The 17,870-nt window shown below is 47.3% G+C and overlaps 1 protein-coding gene across 5 annotated transcripts in view; it reads left to right on the top strand.

The window, feature by feature from the left end:
* Positions 1-17,870, top strand: part of LOC144948505 (protein crumbs homolog 2-like) — a 90,809-nt gene that overhangs the window by 49,324 nt on the left and 23,615 nt on the right. For 4 of the 5 annotated variants that reach the window (XM_078878036.1, XM_078878037.1, XM_078878038.1 and 1 more), the window contains exons 10-14: positions 2,641-2,806; positions 4,331-5,333; positions 6,639-6,695; positions 7,965-8,081; positions 9,151-9,277. In XM_078878036.1, coding sequence (XP_078734162.1) covers positions 2,641-2,806; positions 4,331-5,333; positions 6,639-6,695; positions 7,965-8,081; positions 9,151-9,277 — 1,470 coding nt within the window. The remainder of the gene's footprint in view (positions 1-2,640; positions 2,807-4,330; positions 5,334-6,638; positions 6,696-7,964; positions 8,082-9,150; positions 9,278-17,870) is intronic. The other variant, XM_078878039.1, reaches the window with a different exon arrangement.

Consider the following 17,870-nt stretch of genomic DNA (forward strand, 5'->3'; position numbering starts at 1 on the left):
ACAACTCAAGGGGTGCCGATGAGAGCAGCTTCCTGGAATAAGACGAGAGCGGGAAAAGGAGAAACAGAGTGATTGCGAATAAAGGTGGCAAAGGCTTCGGCGACGATTACTCGTCTTTAGGGTAACGCCACGTGAGCGCGTTTGTGGAACTCCACAGGTGTCTCTTTGGGGGTTGTACCACGCATCGTTGTGGCGCGATGTCCCACGTTTGGCTCCGTGGGCCGGGAGCTTCGTGCGGAAAATCAGCTGACGAACAAACACCGCCGGAGGGGATGAGATTACCGCTCGGCAGCTGCGGCGTCCACCACAGTTGCGGCGACGGAGTCAACTCTGGAGTCGGGATCTCCCCCTCCATATTCCCGTGGCAGGAGCCAGGTTCTCCATACGATGGCCACCGTTGACTTCACACAACGTGCTCCTCGTATAATTGACGCTGGAGGGATAAGAGGCTCAGTTGAGCTTAGATTTAACCTTGAAACCTTCCTATCGTCAGTCAGATGCTACAACCCACAGTGCCATCTGGCCGACTGGTCGGACGCAGCTAATAGGAAAGTGTCACCCGGTGTCTAATACGGGCTGCCGTCTAGTTTTGTATCGTGGAATCTGGATTAAAGCACACCCCTTGGAGTGAGGCCAGCTGTGCTTATATCCAAGATGTGCTCATATCCCGGCTTCTACTGTGAAGGTTGATCGAGTGGAGCGCTGGCCAGAGCCCAGTAATGCGTGCGTCCAGGCCTGTGGCTTAGCTTCTTCCTGCTTCTCGGACAAACTCTACTTTTCATACTCTTAGGTTTTTTCGGAAAAGGCACGTAGGTAAAAAAACAATATTAAAATTAATAAAAGTAATAATAGAAATTATTATTTTTATTTCTATTATTACTTTTATTAATTTTAATTATATTTATTTATATTATTACTTTTATTAATTTTTATGATGTTTCTTTACCTACGTGACTTTACCGAAAAAAACCTAAGAGTATGAATCCTTGCAGTCACGAAAGCTTCAAATCTAGAATCTACTTTTCATAATAAAGATTTCATTTTTTTGGGTGTAGATCGCGTAAATGTGAACATGTCGTTAAACCACCACCACCCCGACACAGCCAATTAGTAAGGTTGTGTGACGTAAACACAACGTGCTACAGGAAGACCTCACACTTTCGTCTGGTTAGGGACCAGAGCATGGACGAATGTCAAATAAATAAGTAATATTTAAAACAACTTTTTTTAAACACGCTTTATAGAAATGTACTAGTAATGGAAGACCTCCACGACTCCAGGAAGTGGCCCTGAAGCTTGCCATAACGTAAGGGACTATGGCCAATTACAGCCAACGTCAGTTTACCGTGGAGAATTAGACCCAAGTCAAAACATAACATAAAAAATATGTATTTTTTATGATAGAATATAGTATTGTCATCAGTATGGCTTAAATATTCCAAGTTATCAGTCGATACCACATTGGGAAGTGGGTTAAAATTGAGTTACAGGATTTGAGGATACAACAACAACAGACAGAGTGAGTTAAATGATAGCGTGTAAAATGGACGAATGTCAAAGCCTTGCGAATTTATTTTGGCCGGCGAAAAACGTGCATGCAAATAACTACAGTAAATATAAAAAACGTACGTGCAAATAACTACGGTAACTATATAACACTTCAGATTTATTCTTAAGATTTGTACTAACTGTTGTGCGAGATACGCCTAGCTTGCGACTTATATCAGCATGGGATATGCCTTGCCCATTAAGTTTGACTAGGTCAAACTCTTCTTGCAAATTGAGAACCTCATGGGTTATTTTAGCTTTACTATTACCACACTTAGGACCCATATGAATATATGAAAGCACAAATATAAGTATTTAACAGTAATCACAAAAATAAGCACAGTATGAATACTGTACACGTGTTTTATAATCACGAAAATAACTATGAACACTGTAGTATTACTTTTATCACAAAAACAACTATGAATCGTTGACAGTATAATCACAGAAATAAGTACAGTATTAATACTATGTGAATAAACACAAATATAACAGATGCTCACTGAACGGCTTCTATTCAAAGACTGAACTAAAAAGACGGCGCGTGGCGCGAACGTCGTGGAAGGTTTGGGGATGAAATCGGACGAAAGAGGAATTTTGTGGTGATAATTGAAAACGGCCGAAAGAGCAAAGCGACGAAAGTCAAGTGGACGAATGTCAAGATGTCGCTGTAATTAGTTACTAGTTCAGCACCCCGATCTGTTGGGGAGTAAACCCACTACATTTCATTTGCCTTCCATCTTTCTTGACAGATGAGATCCTCACGTGTATCAGTGCTCTACACGACAATACACAGTTTTCATAATTGTTTTGCGTTATTTTGACAGTTCTGAATCTGTGCCTGGTGGATTTTTGTTTGTTTATTTAGGTTCCGGTGCTGGCCACAACACCCCCGCCCCCCCCATGCGCCGTGCTCGCTTGCAAACCAACACCGACACAGAATCCTCCTTCTCGCCCTGCGCGTTTTCCTTTTTTTTGGCCTTAACAGACGCTCGGGATGACATCTAGCAACGCCTCGCGGGTGTGCTGCATCCGTACGAGCGATCGATCCGTCCGTTGTGTTTCCCCCTCTCCCTCTCCCGTTCACCGCAGTCCTCCCCGTGCATGCACGATGGCACGTGCACCGTGACGTGGAATGACTTCACGTGCGAGTGTCCGCACGACTACGCGGGGAAGTCGTGCGAGCGGCCGCTGTGGTGCGCCCTGTCGCCCTGCCCGGCCTCCAGCCTCTGCCACGATGTGCACAACGGTTTTGAATGTGAGGCATCGCCACCCCCCCCCCATTCCTCCCCAATCCCCCCACCGCTCCTCTATCTTTATCTACAGTGGTATCTCGGTATACGTCGTTAATTCGTTCCAGAAGGTAGGACTTATACCGAAAATGACGTGTACCAAACGAATTTTTCCCATAAGAAATAAAGGGAAAGGAAATAATCCGTTCCAGAGTATGAGAAATTATATTTTATATGGCATATTATACATTAATGGGGTTGTATCAAATAATTTAGACACTACTTATTACTAAAATGCATACGTAAATTTAAATAGATGCATAAATAAGTAAAAATAAATTGAAATAAAACAAAAATGTAACATCACTTTACCTTGCTGAGAGGAGTTGAATGAATTCGCAAAAAAATCACGTTAAAATTAAAAAAACACGTGAAAATTCACAGAGAGTTATAGCAAGGGTTGTGCACTGAATGACATCTACCGTACAGGCAGACTGAGGAGCGGCGCTTTGTTTCAGTCATGAGCGATGTCTACGCGGGTACGCGGTGACTCATCATGACCCATACAAGTTCTAGCAAGTGCCTCGTATCCCAAGCAAGACGTCGTATCCCAAGACATGTTTTTCTCGTCAAAACACGATGTATATCAAATTCGACGTATTCCAAAGCGGTCGTATACCGAGGTATGACCGTATATCTATGGAACAAAGATGGTTACTGCATCGCACATTTTCAGGTGCGCTTCTGCGGCCGTCTGGAACGCTCTTCCTTCCGATATTAGGAAGCCACTGGAGCTGTGCATTTTTGCATCAAGATGGAAAAAAACTAAATTCTTTAAAACTGATTTTTGTGTTTAGTTTGTTGTCCTTCCCCCGCACCTCCAATTAGCACGGTTGGCTACCTATGGTGTGAAACAAGTTCAACATGCGTACATCTTCTTCCAGCGGCTTCTTGAGCCACTGGCTTCACGGCGGTGGTGATAATGTTCCTGTGACAGCCCTTTGCCAATCCACAAGATTCGGTGCAAATTAGTCAATACAGGCTGCACTGATATGGACACACAGAAGTACAGTACAGCGTAGGTTTTTCTGCACTGCCCTCGAGCCACATGATAACAAGCAAAAATACAATCCGTAATATTATTTTTCATTTTTTAAAAAGCTCTAAAATGGGTGTTGCTCAGTTAACTCGGTTGCCCTGAACTAGTGTTGGAAACTCCACATTCTCATAGCGAGAGCCAGTCTATCCATAGCACAACCCCTGATGACAGCGATTGCATGTATGTATGTTGAATTTATTTCCCACCGTATGTAGCCAACCCGGATGGCGGGTCAAGTACGAAAATTAATCTCGCAACCTGAAGCCACAGCAGTGATGTAATAGACGCTGGAGGGACGACTAACCGAGCCGACACACAACCGGACACAAACTCACGAAGCCTCCGACCGTCGGCCGTGCTGTCGAACCACAGTGCCACACCGTGGCTTCGGTGCTTGAGCCCACCTAACACCGCGTCGCTCTCTTTCTCTCTCGTCCGCCGGCCACCACAGGCATCAGCAACGCGACGTTCGGCCCGGCGACCGTCATCGAGCTCAGCTACACGAGCGACGGCGGCAGCAGCAACGGCCCGCTGCACGACCTCACCAACGTCACGCTGTACGTGCGCACGCGCACCGCCAACGCCGCGCTGCTGCAGGCCTCCAGCCCGCCCGACGCCATGCGACTCCACATCGCCGGCTCCGTGCCGCGCTTCTGGCTGCGCAGCGGCGACCGCGTCGCCGAGACGGTGGGCGCCACCGCCGTGACCGACGGTCACTGGCACAGCATCGTGCTATCCATGAGCGACCCGGGCGCACGCTTCTCGCGCTGGATCATGACGGTGGACAAGGCGCCGCCGCCGGCGAACAACGGCGGCGAGGGCGGCAGCATCGCCATCAGCCGGAGCGTGGCGGGCAGCCTCAACTTCCTGCGGAGGGACGGCGCGGCGGTGCGCGTCGGGGGGGCCCCGCTCGCACAGAACGAAGACGGCGGCGCCGGCGGGGGACGGGCCGGCCGCTTCCGGGGCTGCGTGGGGCACGCGGAGATCGGCGGGCTGCACCTCCCGTTTCTCCCCGACTCGGAGCTGCGGCTGCGGCGGCCACAGCCCGAGCGGTTCGAGCTGGCCGACCGAGACGGGCGCGCCCGCCCGCCGGCGCGGGGCTGCGTCGGCAATGACGTGTGCGCCGCGACGCCCTGCGTCCACGGGGCGACGTGCGTGGACGGGTTCGACTTTTTCCACTGCGAGTGCGCGCCGGGCTGGCGCGGCGACACGTGCGAGGTGGAGGTGGACGAGTGCGCGTCGCGGCCGTGCGCCAACGGGGCCACGTGCCGGGACCTGCCGGGGGCCTACGCGTGCGAGTGCCTCCCCGCCTACGAGGGGGAGAACTGCGAGCGCGAGCGGGACGAGTGCAGGGAGGGGGGCGCGAGGCTCTGCGTCAACGGCGCGACGTGCGTGGACGGCATCGGAGCTTTCGTGTGCGCGTGCCCGCTGGGCTTCACGGGCACCTACTGCGAGTGAGTGCACGCAATAGGCGGGCGGGCGGACACATGGACAGACAGACAGACAAAGGGTCAGACACACGGAGAGATGGATGGACAGACAGACAGACGACAGCCTCGTGCTGTCACACATCAATCAATCCAGTTACATGCGCCGCATGGTCATTCATCGTTGCGCGTCAAATTAATGAATTCATGGTTCCGAAAACACCTCCAGAGATGGGTTTTTAGCTTCCTCGTTCTGTAGCCAGTGCTGCCACTGGGCAAAATGATATGGCTCCCGTCAAACGATTAAATGTTGAAACATTCTGTGATAAATAGCAATTACTCGATTGGCACAGGGTTGAGTCAACAACTTTATTGCCACCACACCGGTACTTCCACGTTACCGTATTCCAAGTGGCCACTATAAAATTCCGTGAGTTTATATTTTATTACCTAATTTCCCAATTGCCCGAAGTCGTGTTTTATAACAGCAACAAACGTAGTTTTTTTGCCTTCTTGTAAATTGGAAAATACGGTGCGCTTATTTGGAACCTTAACATAAATACTTTTTAAGTCACCGTTCATTTAAAAAGTTATTATTTTTTTGTTGGCGTTTGGTGGTTTTAAATCTCATAACAACGCATAAGAGTTGCCCAATGTGCCTTTGCTGCACTTTGCCAGCCAAGTTCATTACGTTTGGCAATGTGAAATGTTGTTCTGTGCTAACTGGAACACTTGTTCACAACTCTTAAAAAGTGGAGGTGGGGGTGAGGTTTGATAACATGTGGCGCAGCAACATTTCGCAATGTTCAGTTTCTGTTCTGGATTTGGTGCCTGTGATGTCACTCTCTGGTCGACAGTCTGAACTTGGCTCAATCTGCTAAGTTTATCATCTTTCTGACATTCGTTATTCCACATTCTGATCATCTCTTCTTTTTTCTATCCGCTGTGGGCTTGTACAAACGTCTCCGTGGGAAAACTTTAAATGTGAAATCACCCTTAGTGACGCAAGTGAAGTACTGCCAAAAAAACCTTTTGTCCACGGCTAAGATTTTCACGAACAGAAACGATGTCCCACCTAAATTTCACTATTTTCTTGAAGAAAAATAAGCCTATTTTTATTTGTAGAAAGAGACCCAGTACGGAATTTTTTAAAAGGAAATTAAGGAAGCACCCAATGCAATGTGCTTCCACAGCAATCAAAATATGTCACGGCCTTTTTCAAATTCACCATTTCCATGACCACCGAGGTCCTCTGTGCCAAAATCGTTGCCTTTCCTTCGTCGCTTTCATTCACTCTTCTGTTTCCTTCCTCCTGCTCTCGCGTCATTCAAGAAATCTGGTGCTCACACCGGCCGCTGACATCGCAGCGGCGGCGGCATTAACCACCCCGTGAGTTCTCGTGTCCCTGCTGTTGTGTGCACGCGTGTGGAGCGCCTGGGTCTGTTTCGTGACTTTGTGCCAGCGAGCGTTCGGCAATTTACGTGGCCTTAAAGTGCACATAGCCTGGCACAAGCGCTGTGGTGACGTCAACGTTACTTAGCGGCGAACGGCGGGTGTTGTTGTTGTAGTGGTTAGCGTGCTGCGCTATTAACCCGGCAACCCAAATTCAATTCCTGCTCATGACCAATAACTGACGAATATTTTAACCAGTCCCGGTCCTCCCCTAAATCGACTTAGCCTCAACTCAGTACCTGATGCGATGCGTAAACATAGCCACTGGGGAGACAAAGGCGACTTGGTGTAGTGCTGGCAAGCCTTCATAGGTGCTTGCTAACGGAACTTGCTCCAGCAGCCTGTTAAGCCTATACGGGGGAGATAATTTGTCTGTGTGTTTGTTGAGAAGTGAGTGGCTCACTCGTTAGTGTGCTACACTGCAAAGCCAGATCACATATGTTTGATTCCTGGCCACGGCAGTCTTAAGTGACAAGCGATATTTGCTCATAGGTTGTGTGGGCGAACCGGACTTAGCCGTGCCATTCACCAGCGATCTGTTGGCCGTGTCAGCCTTATCACGAGATCTGATCCTGGAAATCTTGCAATCCCTTATTTTTGCACATAAATAAAAAAAGTTTGTTCATTAAAAATATATATTTACTTTCAATTATAGTTAGCGAATGGAAAAAAATCACTTAATTGGAATAAATTCCATCTCTGAGAATTTCAACATCAGTTTGGCTTTCCGTGTGATAGTAGCAAGGCGTGCGTGGAAGTGGAACCCCGAAGTGCGTGGATAACAAAAATGTTACTTTAAGGAATCTCGTCATTACATTATTTCTGTCATATCTCCTTCCACAAACTCAACACAAAAGGCGCTTTTAAAGAAATACGTTTTTAATCTAGATTTAAAAGTGCACAGCTCCATTGGCTTCCTAATATCGGGTGGAAAAGTGGTCCAGATGGCGGTGACCGTTTTTGTTCGATGGATGTATCTATGTATGTTGAACTTCTTTCGCACTGTACGTAGCCAACAATGCTAATTGGAGGTGCGGGAGAAGGACAAGAAACCAAACACAAAAGCCGTTTAAAAAAACTTTCAAATCCAGATTTAAAAGTACACAGCTCCAATGGCCTCCTAATATCGGAAGGAAGAGCGTTCCAGACGGCCGCAGTGAATGTCGTGTGTTGACGAGACTGCCTGGTGGCTCTGTGGTCGGGCAGGTGGAGATTCCCACCGGTGATGTGCGGCCCCAACGTCACGTGCGAGAACGGAGCCAACTGCACCAACACGGAGATGGGAGGGAAGTGCAACTGCCTCCCCGGCTACCGCGGCTACAGGTGCGGCCCAGCGCAGGCTCACGCGCTCTCGCGACACGACGCCTTCGCTTTGCCCCGCTAAAAGTTAAAAGCCGCAGCTCTGCAGTTGCTTTGCTCACACCACTGCCGGAAGGATTGTCCTGTCCACCCGTTTTATTTTTTACTGACGCTGGCTTGTTTGCGTTGAAGTGTGGGATGCTCCAACCTCATTGAAGGCATCTGGCCAGTGTGGAATTGTAGACCAAGATATAAACACCCTCTTTTAAAGGGGCCCTTCGGAGCTTCCTCGAGTGGATGCCCTTCTGTCCGCAGTGGCGTGAGCAAGACATTTCAGGGCTTGACCTTCGCCTTAACATATGACCTTGTTTACGTATGATACACCAATTGTTGACATCACATCAGCGTCGTTGATTAACGCGGGAGTTCTCATTTCATCACTTGTGTGTGTGTCCATTTGCACACGTATACTAACCCACTCCTAAAGAGGTCGAGATAAGTGAATAATGCACTATTTGTGTGGCTGTTTGCTTACCTTATTGTTCTTTGTTTCTGTCTGGTTGTTTGTCTGTTCATATTCACAATCATTATCTGTCTTCCTGTCTATGTATCAATCCATCTATCTGTGTCCATTTATCCATGTCTTGGTTGAACCATTTATCTGTATCTATCCACCATCTGTTGTCTGTCCATCTGTATATATGTCCATTTATCTCTCTCTATATCTGCCTGTCTGTCCATCCATCTGTCTATCTATCCACCAGTTTCTTTCGATGTTTTTCCACATTGTTCATCTGTCTGCCTTCATATCTGTCCTCTTATCCATCCATCTGTCTGTCCATGTATCCATCTATTCATCCGTCAACTTCTTGCTCTGTCAATGTGTCCATTCATTCGTCCGTCCGTCTGTCCGTCCGTCCGCCCGCCCGCCTCTTTCTCTCTATGTTTTGCCCACGTGTTCATCCATCTCTACATCTCTCCTTTTATCCATCTCTCCGTCCATCCGTCCACGTCTTTGTCTATCCGTCCATGTGCCCCGTCTCTCCATCTGCCCGCACTGCCGACCACACGAACCCCCCCACTCCCCCCACAGCTGCGAGGAGGACATCGACGAATGCGCGTCGGGGCCTTGCGAGAACGGTGGCCATTGCATCGACCACGCGGGCGCCTTCGAGTGCATATGCTACGCGGACTTCGCCGGAGTGCGCTGCGAAGTTGACGTAAGCGACATCACCTTCCTCTTCTCCATGCTCATGTGGCAGAATCTGTGTCAGCTGCTCTCCTACCTCATCATCCACATGGACACGGACAATCCCGCGGTAGAGCTCGGATGAACCGGTGCTCGATTAGCTGAGATGTAGATTGAAAACTCGTTTCTTTAGAAGTGCTTTTTGTGTTTAGTCTGTTGTCCTTCCCCCGCACCTCCGATTAGCGTGGTTTACTACGTACGGTGTGAGAGTTCATCATGTATACATACGCACGTACGTACGGGGCTGTCATGCTTTTGAGGGAGCCCTCTCTGTGTATATTAATTTTTGTTTTCCCTGGTACTGTTTTTTTTTGGGATGCTACCATGATCTTATCGTTCGCAATCCAGAGGTCACCACTTCGATCAGTTGACACAGCCTTCCCCATCTCTCCTCCGATTAGCACGGTTGGCTACGTACGGTGCGAAATACCTTCAACGCACATACATACATCTCTCCACTCAGCAGTATAAATGGACTTGCTCCTCCCTACAATTATATTCCATCAAGGTCACTAAGATCTTCAGATTGTGCATTGCTCACCGTCCCACGGTCCAGGCTTCACACGTGGGGTGATGATTGTTGCCTTTGCAATTGCTGCACCTGAACTCTGGAACTCGTTGCCCTTCAAGGTCACGGCTTACGAGGCAGACTACAAATCTTCAAATATCGACTAAAAACGTGTACGTTTCAAATGGAATTCTCTCTCTCTCTCTTTCAAACGTCTTTCTCACCTCTTCATTTCCTTGTGTTGACGTTAAACTGTTTCCGCCTTCCCATGCACAGCAACCCTGAGAACGATTGTTTAAGGTCGCTTTAACACATTCCTGCGGAGGGAGCTGGTAGGAACGTTGGGTTGCTCGGTCAATGGCCAGGGTCAACGGCGGCGTGGTGTATTCCGCAAATATTCCCGACTGTGAGGGCAGGCACAAGCCGGCGTGAGTAGGTTAAACGTTGAGTTTTATAAGGGTACCACGGGGTGACCAGCCCCTCCCCACCCAGCCCCACCCCTCCCACCCCCCACCCAGCCCCACCCTCCCCACCCAGCCCCTCCCCACCCTCCCCACCCAGCCCCTCCCCACCCTCCCCACCCAGCCCCACCCTCCCCACCCAGCCCCCCCCTGTACGACGGACGGACGGACACAATAATCCCCTGTGGGCTGGTGTAACCAGGAGATTCCTACCAGAATAATCTCATGATTATTAAGTGGGCACAATCACACAGTTGATCGGCATGTGACAGGTGGTGGTGTGAAGGGTGGCTACTTCCACATCTTCCAGGATGTCTGGCCAGCGTGAAAGAGTAGGCCAAATACTCTCTCCAGAGCTCCCTCGAGTAAAGCGCCCGCGGTACTATTTTTACACCGCTCGTGTTCAATGCCAAACACTACATTTTTCATTTCCTCGGGCTATTTATTTCGCTTCTGGTTTTTAAAAAACGATGTACAAATCGTAACAAATCACCCAGAGGATTTATGGCAGTACCACAGAATCGCGTTTTATCGATTATAATAGCAGTAAGCATTTTTGGGGAGGCCCCATCAAAATCCGAGGCCCCAGGCTGCAGCCCCTAACCCCCCCCCCCACCTCCCCCGCCCCTCCGCTCGGTGGATGATTCTGAATTATGGGTGATTGGCTCTGCGTTCACGTGATCCCTTGTGGGAACTTTGGAATCGCACGCTTAATCCGTTGTTGGGCCCTATTCGTTTTCACGTGCGATGCAAAGCTCCATATTACACGGTGCACTTTGATGTTTGTTTTTTTCCAAATTGTATTACAATTGTTCTATCGGCTTCACGACACGAGAAGGAGGAGCGTACATTTGGAACAAACACAGAGCAGTGCATCACCCCATGTGGAAGGAGATGTCACAGAACTAATTCCGAGATCTGAGATTCCTTAAAACGACTTTTATCGAACCACACACGCTAGAGTTTGACTTCCACACGCGCTCTGCAACTGTCACATGGCAGTCCGTCAAACAGATGTGTTTCTATCTCAAAGTTGGAGTTTAGCCAAATTGAGTATAAAACATGTTTTCACATGATTTATATATATCGTGCAATTATTCAAGACTAGGCCGATACCATTAACTTACTTCACCGGAGGACCCAGTTTACTCACGGAGCGGCTGCCTGGATTCGAACCCAGGTTCTTAACGGTGCTGGCTTTGTGCTCTGACTCCTGAGCCACCCGGTCACTTCGATATTCCTAAAACAATTTAATTCAAGATCAAAGGAAAACTCTCCCCTGCCCAAAACAGCAATAGAGAGAGAGAGGCGCTAATCTCCTATTGACAAATCCGTTGCCAGAGCTGGGAATTCCACGTTCACATGGTGGGGGTGAATGTATCTGTGAGAGACAGCGCTGTTCGCCTTCTTCATAAGTGGCTCCGATTTTATTTAACACAGAGGGATGACAAAGCGAATAAATCCCACACTCCCGCACCTCCGATTAGCACGGTTGGCGACGTATGGTGCGAAATAAGTTCAACATACACACGTGCACTTTGGATGTTAACTCACAGCCTTCTTGCGTGAGTCATGGCATGTAAGCATTGCGTCATCCATCTAAATGTATCGTAAACAACTGCACACGTGCATGGATTGGTGAGAATGTTTCGACATCAAGCTATGGAAAAATGTCTAAAATCTGTTTCTTAATCTTACAATTCACGATGTCAGTGTTGGATAGAGAGAGAAAAGTAAGAATTGTGAGTTTTTTTTTTATAATCTTACATCTCATTTCCAAAACTATTTCAGCAGCACTTTGTACATATCTTTACATAAAACATTACACAATTGTCTACGAATTGGGCGGTAAAGCTTTGTTTTCTGCACCCATTGAATGGCAACAAAACATGGACAAGAAAATGTACGCGCTCACGAATTTCTGCCGCGTTTAATGCAGCTCTTAGACTCAAGCACAATAGCATTCGCATGAGTCACAAGTTCTCACTGTCAAGGGTAGCGTTACGCTGTGTCACCACGGTGATGAGATGTTAACTACCTCGCCTGGTATACAGGAGGTCGTGGGTTCGTGGGTTCGATCGCAACCCTGATGCCTGTATATTTGGAGTTTGCATGTTTTCCCCATGGTCACGTGAATTTTTCTCTGGGTCCTCTGCTTTTTCTCTCTACATTTAAAAACACGCAAGGGTTTGGCTGCTATACATTTTCAGATGATTAGCAACTTCACTGGGCTATAATTTGTGGCCAGATCGCTTCTGAAAAAGACATATGTATGTCAGTGGGCCTTACATGGTAAGATAAAAAAGTTTACTTTAGTAATGGTAATATTGTGTGGCCACGAATTGCAACGCCTTCCTAAGACAATCCTGGGACTGCCCAGACGGCAAACTGGTTTTCGTATCGCTTCCTCGTAAGTTAATACGACACTTTGTGGGACGCTGCTGTGGGGGTAATGGTTCGTACACTGGACTGTCCGTCCAGAGGTCGACAGTTAGATTCGATCTCATTGCGTGGCAGTTGAAATAGGGTTTCTAAATTTCTCCTCGTCCTTGTCCACCCAGCAGCATGAGTGGGTTACGTCACGGCCGGTGGGCTTTGTTCGGCTCACAACGGGCAGATGTTGTAACGTGGTTTTAACCAAATGAAAATTAATATGGCGGGGACTTTTTGGATAATTTTGACCATGACCATAGTTTGTCGTCCTTCCCCTGCACCTCCAATTAGCACGGTTGGCTACATACGGTGCGAAAGAAGTTCAACATACGTACATGTCCGCCTCTCTTTAAAAAAATATATAAAACGTCGTGGGAACTTTAAACATGAAAAAGCATACGGTGCACAGTACGGTACGGTAAGTACTCGCTTAACGCGTGTTCACACGACGCGTTTTCGCTATAACGCGGTTCAGTTTCGCACAACACGGAACGTGCACCGCCGTTAAAACGCGGTTTCGGAGCGGTCGACAGCGAACTACTTTCGTGAGCTGCGTGACTGAGTGGTACGGTGATACGGTATCCGGAACTATACGGTCATGCGGCGGTTTACCCTCAGCTATTTGTTCTGCCATTTCACTGCGCGTGCGTACATCGTTTCTCGCCAAACTTTTCATTATTTATGGGGGGATTCTTTTTGCGTAACGCTTTTGAAACCGCTTCACGTGACACTTTTCGGGAACGCGTCCAACGCGTCAAACGAGGACTTGCGGTATTTGCGATGAATGCATCCGCAGCGTTAACCAGGGTGGCTGCAGAAACCCGCGAATCTCTGAAGCGAGCCGCAAACCTGCTACCACTCGAGACATTTCACGGGCGTTGCACGGCTGTTTGATGGATCTCTCGCACGCGTTTTCGCAGCAGGGCCGTTTTCTGCTCAACACTGCCCTCCTGTGCGCGCTAGCCTCACTTTTAAAAACATGTTGTAAAAGGCATGGTGGATAACTTGAAGAATAAAAATAACTATGAGCTATATATATTTGTTTTACCAGGTAAGGCCCGCTGAGCTATATAGTTATTTTTTTCAGAAGCGACTGGGCTATCACAAATGACAGCTCAACGAAGTGGCTTATCACGTGGAAATTTATAGCAGCCAAATACTCAAAACGCACGTTTCTGAATGTGGAGGGACAAACCGGAGGACCCGGAAAAAAAATCCACGCGACCACGTGGAGAACTTGCAAATTCCAAATATACAGACATCAGGGTCGACCTCACGGCCTCCTGTACACCAGGCGAGGTGATTACAACTCGCCACCGTGGCGCCAAATGCCGTCGTAAAAAAAAAAATTCCACTGCCCATTAGAATAATATATTCGTATTATGACCTTCAATAGTAAAACATAAAACACATTCAGAATTGCTTCCATGTTATTTATTTACTTCATTTCATAAGCAACTCTCAGCGATTGTTTATAAATTGGACATTTGCTTATGAGGTCATCTCAGTGCTCTGAGAATGATTGTCTTATGGACAGTTTGAAATATATACATTGCGTACGTGGCTTTTCAAATGCATCTCCATAATTCCTAAAAGCATTATGCTCTTTCTTTATTGATTCTGGGTAATACATTAACATGGAAACGAACAGTGCAATATGTTATTTCTTGAGGTGGCCTGGTGTCTCAGATCTGTTACCGCTGAGTCCCTGTGTTCAAATCCAGGCAGCCAAAGCATGATAAGCCGGGTTTTAAAGTAGAGTGAGTTGATAGCTCGCGTTATTTATAAATGTGTCGTAACCCTCCACCACCCGACACGGCCAATCAGCAAAAACAAGTGTCACGTTGACAAAAGACAAATAGTTCACTGCTTTAGCCCACCGGTGTGTTGAAGAGTGAATCCACAACATTTACAATTTTTGTTTAGTTTTTGCTGATCGGCCGTGTCGGGTGGTGGAGGGTTACAACACATTTATAGATAACGCGATCTAACACAAAAACGTTTATTATGAATAATATTGGTCGCGAAAGCCCTACGTGTTAAACTGAGTTGATAGCCTCAGTCGGGTCACTAATGGCAGTACCAAAACAAAAAAAGTCACGTTAATTTTGCTTCTGCAATTAATTTTGATAAATTCCACCTCTGAGAATTGAAATATTGGTCCGGCTGTCATGCAACAAACACCACTTTCAGTGGCAGATCGGGATGGAAGGGGCTGCCTCCTTCTGCGTGGGCCAGAGGCCACTTGGAAAGGATCTCCGAAAGTAGCTCTGTGATGTCCACTTCTGTGGGACGTTTCGTAACGTGAACGGTTGCATTGATCTGCATCATACTGAGAGCACAACCAAGATATACAATTGAGACAAAAAGATTAGAGAAATTATACATGCTTTGGTCTAGAGGCCACACATGTAATTTTTGGTTATAAAACTCTAGTTACGACCCACAATCCACCAAGTTGCACATAAATTGTGTGTAAACATGTGCCGCGCTTCACTACACCAGGCAAGTCGTTTGTTTAATGGGCCACACACTGCTAATGAGACTCGGAGAAATTAAAAACCTGCGGAGGTTTCTTTTCTTCCCATTTAAACAAATTTCCGCTGGAAAACATTAGCGCAGAAGGCCCAATGACTGATGGACTTAATGTTATTATTGTATCTTGTTCCTTTGGTGACGAAGTAGACATTTGATAGTTGACTCATATGTATATTATTAATACATAAATGTATATTATGAACACACATGTATATTTATTACATATTTATTTTACATGGGATACTGCCGTAGTGTTACGGTCACGGGTTCGATTCGATCTCCCTGCTATGGCGGCGGTTGAAACGGCGGTGCAAGTTTCTTAAATCTCCGACGCCTCTGTAAAGTGAAGGTTTGCCCACCTCTTTCGAGACGTCTGGTCGGCGTGGAAGAGTAGACCAAAATACCGTCGAGCGGAGCTCTCTTAGAGTGGAGCTCTCTTATAGCTCACTCTCCTGGGGTCCCTTCCGCCAGCAGCGGCGTGAGCGAGCAATGCAGGGCTGCACCTTGACCGTTGTTTATTTAAAAGTGTCCTTATTTATTTATCTCTGAAGCTGTTCTCTTTTCTCCCCGCTCGCTTGCTCCATGGACATTTCACCGAACGATTCATGGCCACGTTCGTCAACGTCTCATCTTTTATGTTTTACTTTTCGAATGTTTATGAGCGACATCCGTTAAGCGCACCAATGGAGAATGTGTACCCTGTGAAAATAAGCCGACCTGAATAATACTGTGAACTTTATACATATTGAATGGATTATTTTAATTCATACAATTAACATACGAGGATATGCAAAGCACAGTCATAATGTTTAAAAAAAATAGCGCATAAGGGAAACATAATTAAGTTAAAATGTTTTCTTAATATCCATTTCTCAGTTTTAATCATCGTGAATTGTCTACATCTGCTTATGTTTGCTTTGTTAAGAAGCGTATATTAGGGAATGTTACGTATTGTATGAAGGAATGGCATTTAAATCCCAGTGTGCACTTTGAAAAGTGTGGTGCAAAGTGTGGTGCAAATGAAAGTTATTGCCAAAGTTGATACCTCTATTAATTGAATATACTATTCTCTTTTTTATATACATTAACAAATCTAAACAGTCGTTTGTAACGCACTTTGCAACAATACCGATGTGAACTTTAAATTATCCCCCCCCCCCATATTCCTTTCCACAATGGAATGTGTAGTTTAGACAAACGTAATGAAAGCGGACGCGTAGAAGCTCTGAAACCTGATGCGTGGTTTAGGATATTTAAAACACTCGCATGGCTAACTGCATGATTTATGGTGACACAAACAATACTAATGTATCCTAAGTGTGCGGAAAACTCCTGTACTGTATTGTTCGCGTACCTCACTCGTATATAAATGTTAACAACCCGCACACACACGCACGCGCGTGCAACGTTTTACAAAATAATTGTAAAGAATCCTTTGCGCTACGATACAAGAACGATGTTGGGCATTTAATGAGGTTCCGATTCATGCGGACACATTGCAGGATTTAAGACAATTCATCTGTGGTATGCAATTGCGTGTGATAATTTTTTCATTATTTTATTTATTTAACACCACCTTAGTTCGTCTGCATCTCAGAAAGCTGTAGAGTATGTAGGACTTATTTCGCACCGTACGTAACCAAGCGTGCTAATTGGAGGTGTGGAGGAATGGGCAACAAACTGAACACAAAAAGTTGAAAAAGAAGGCGTATTTAACACATTCCTGCGGAGGGAGCTGGTAGGAACGTTGGGTTGCTTGGTCAATGGCCAGGGTCAACGGCGGCGTGGTGGATTCCGAAAATATGCCCGACTGTGAGGGCGGGCACAAGCCGGCGTGAGTAGGTTAAACGTTTAGTTTTATCAGGGCGCCACGGGGTGACCAGCCCCTCCCCACCCAGCCCCACCCCTCCCACCCCCCACCCAGCCCCACCGTCCCCACCCAGCCCCTCCCCTCCCACCCCCCACCCAGCCCCACCCTCCCCATCCAGCCCCTCCCCACCCTCCCCGCCCAGCCCCTCCCCACCCTACCCACCCGGCCCCTCCCCACCCTTCCCTCCCCACCCAGCCCCTCCCTCCCCACCCAGCCCCTCCCTGCACGACGGACACAATCCCCTGTGGACTGGTGTAACCAGGAGGTTCCTTCCAGTATTACCTTGATATCATGAATGAGTCATCCTTAACAGGTTTTTCGGGTTAAACCCGCCACCACACGACACAGGCAATTGGTAAGGTTTGTCACGTGAACAAAACATGTCAATTCGTGAATGAGTCAATGAATGAGTCGGTCATGGGCAGAGAAAAAAGGGGAAGGTTTTGAGCCTGGATTTAAGCAGGGGGAAGCAGTCCAATAAAACAGGGAGTAGGGGGGAGGGAGTCAGAGACTATGGGTGCAGTGAAGGAGAAAGAAGAGACTCCCCGATCAAACATTTTTCCTAAGCCGATTCTTTTAACAGAGATGCGAAGCGAAGGTTAAAAGGGCATGGGGAACAAAGACGATGGGCATGAGGGAATTCCAGAGTGGAGCAGCAGCGAAAGAAAGAAGCAGAAAACGGGGAAGTGTTTGTGTGACCTGGCAATGCGGTGGATGAATGACGGCGTGGATGAGACGACCCAGTCAGTCGGGG

The sequence above is a fragment of the Lampetra fluviatilis genome, chromosome 49 (assembly GCF_964198595.1).
Source record: "Lampetra fluviatilis chromosome 49, kcLamFluv1.1, whole genome shotgun sequence".
NCBI classification, from domain to species: Eukaryota; Metazoa; Chordata; class Hyperoartia; order Petromyzontiformes; family Petromyzontidae; genus Lampetra; species Lampetra fluviatilis.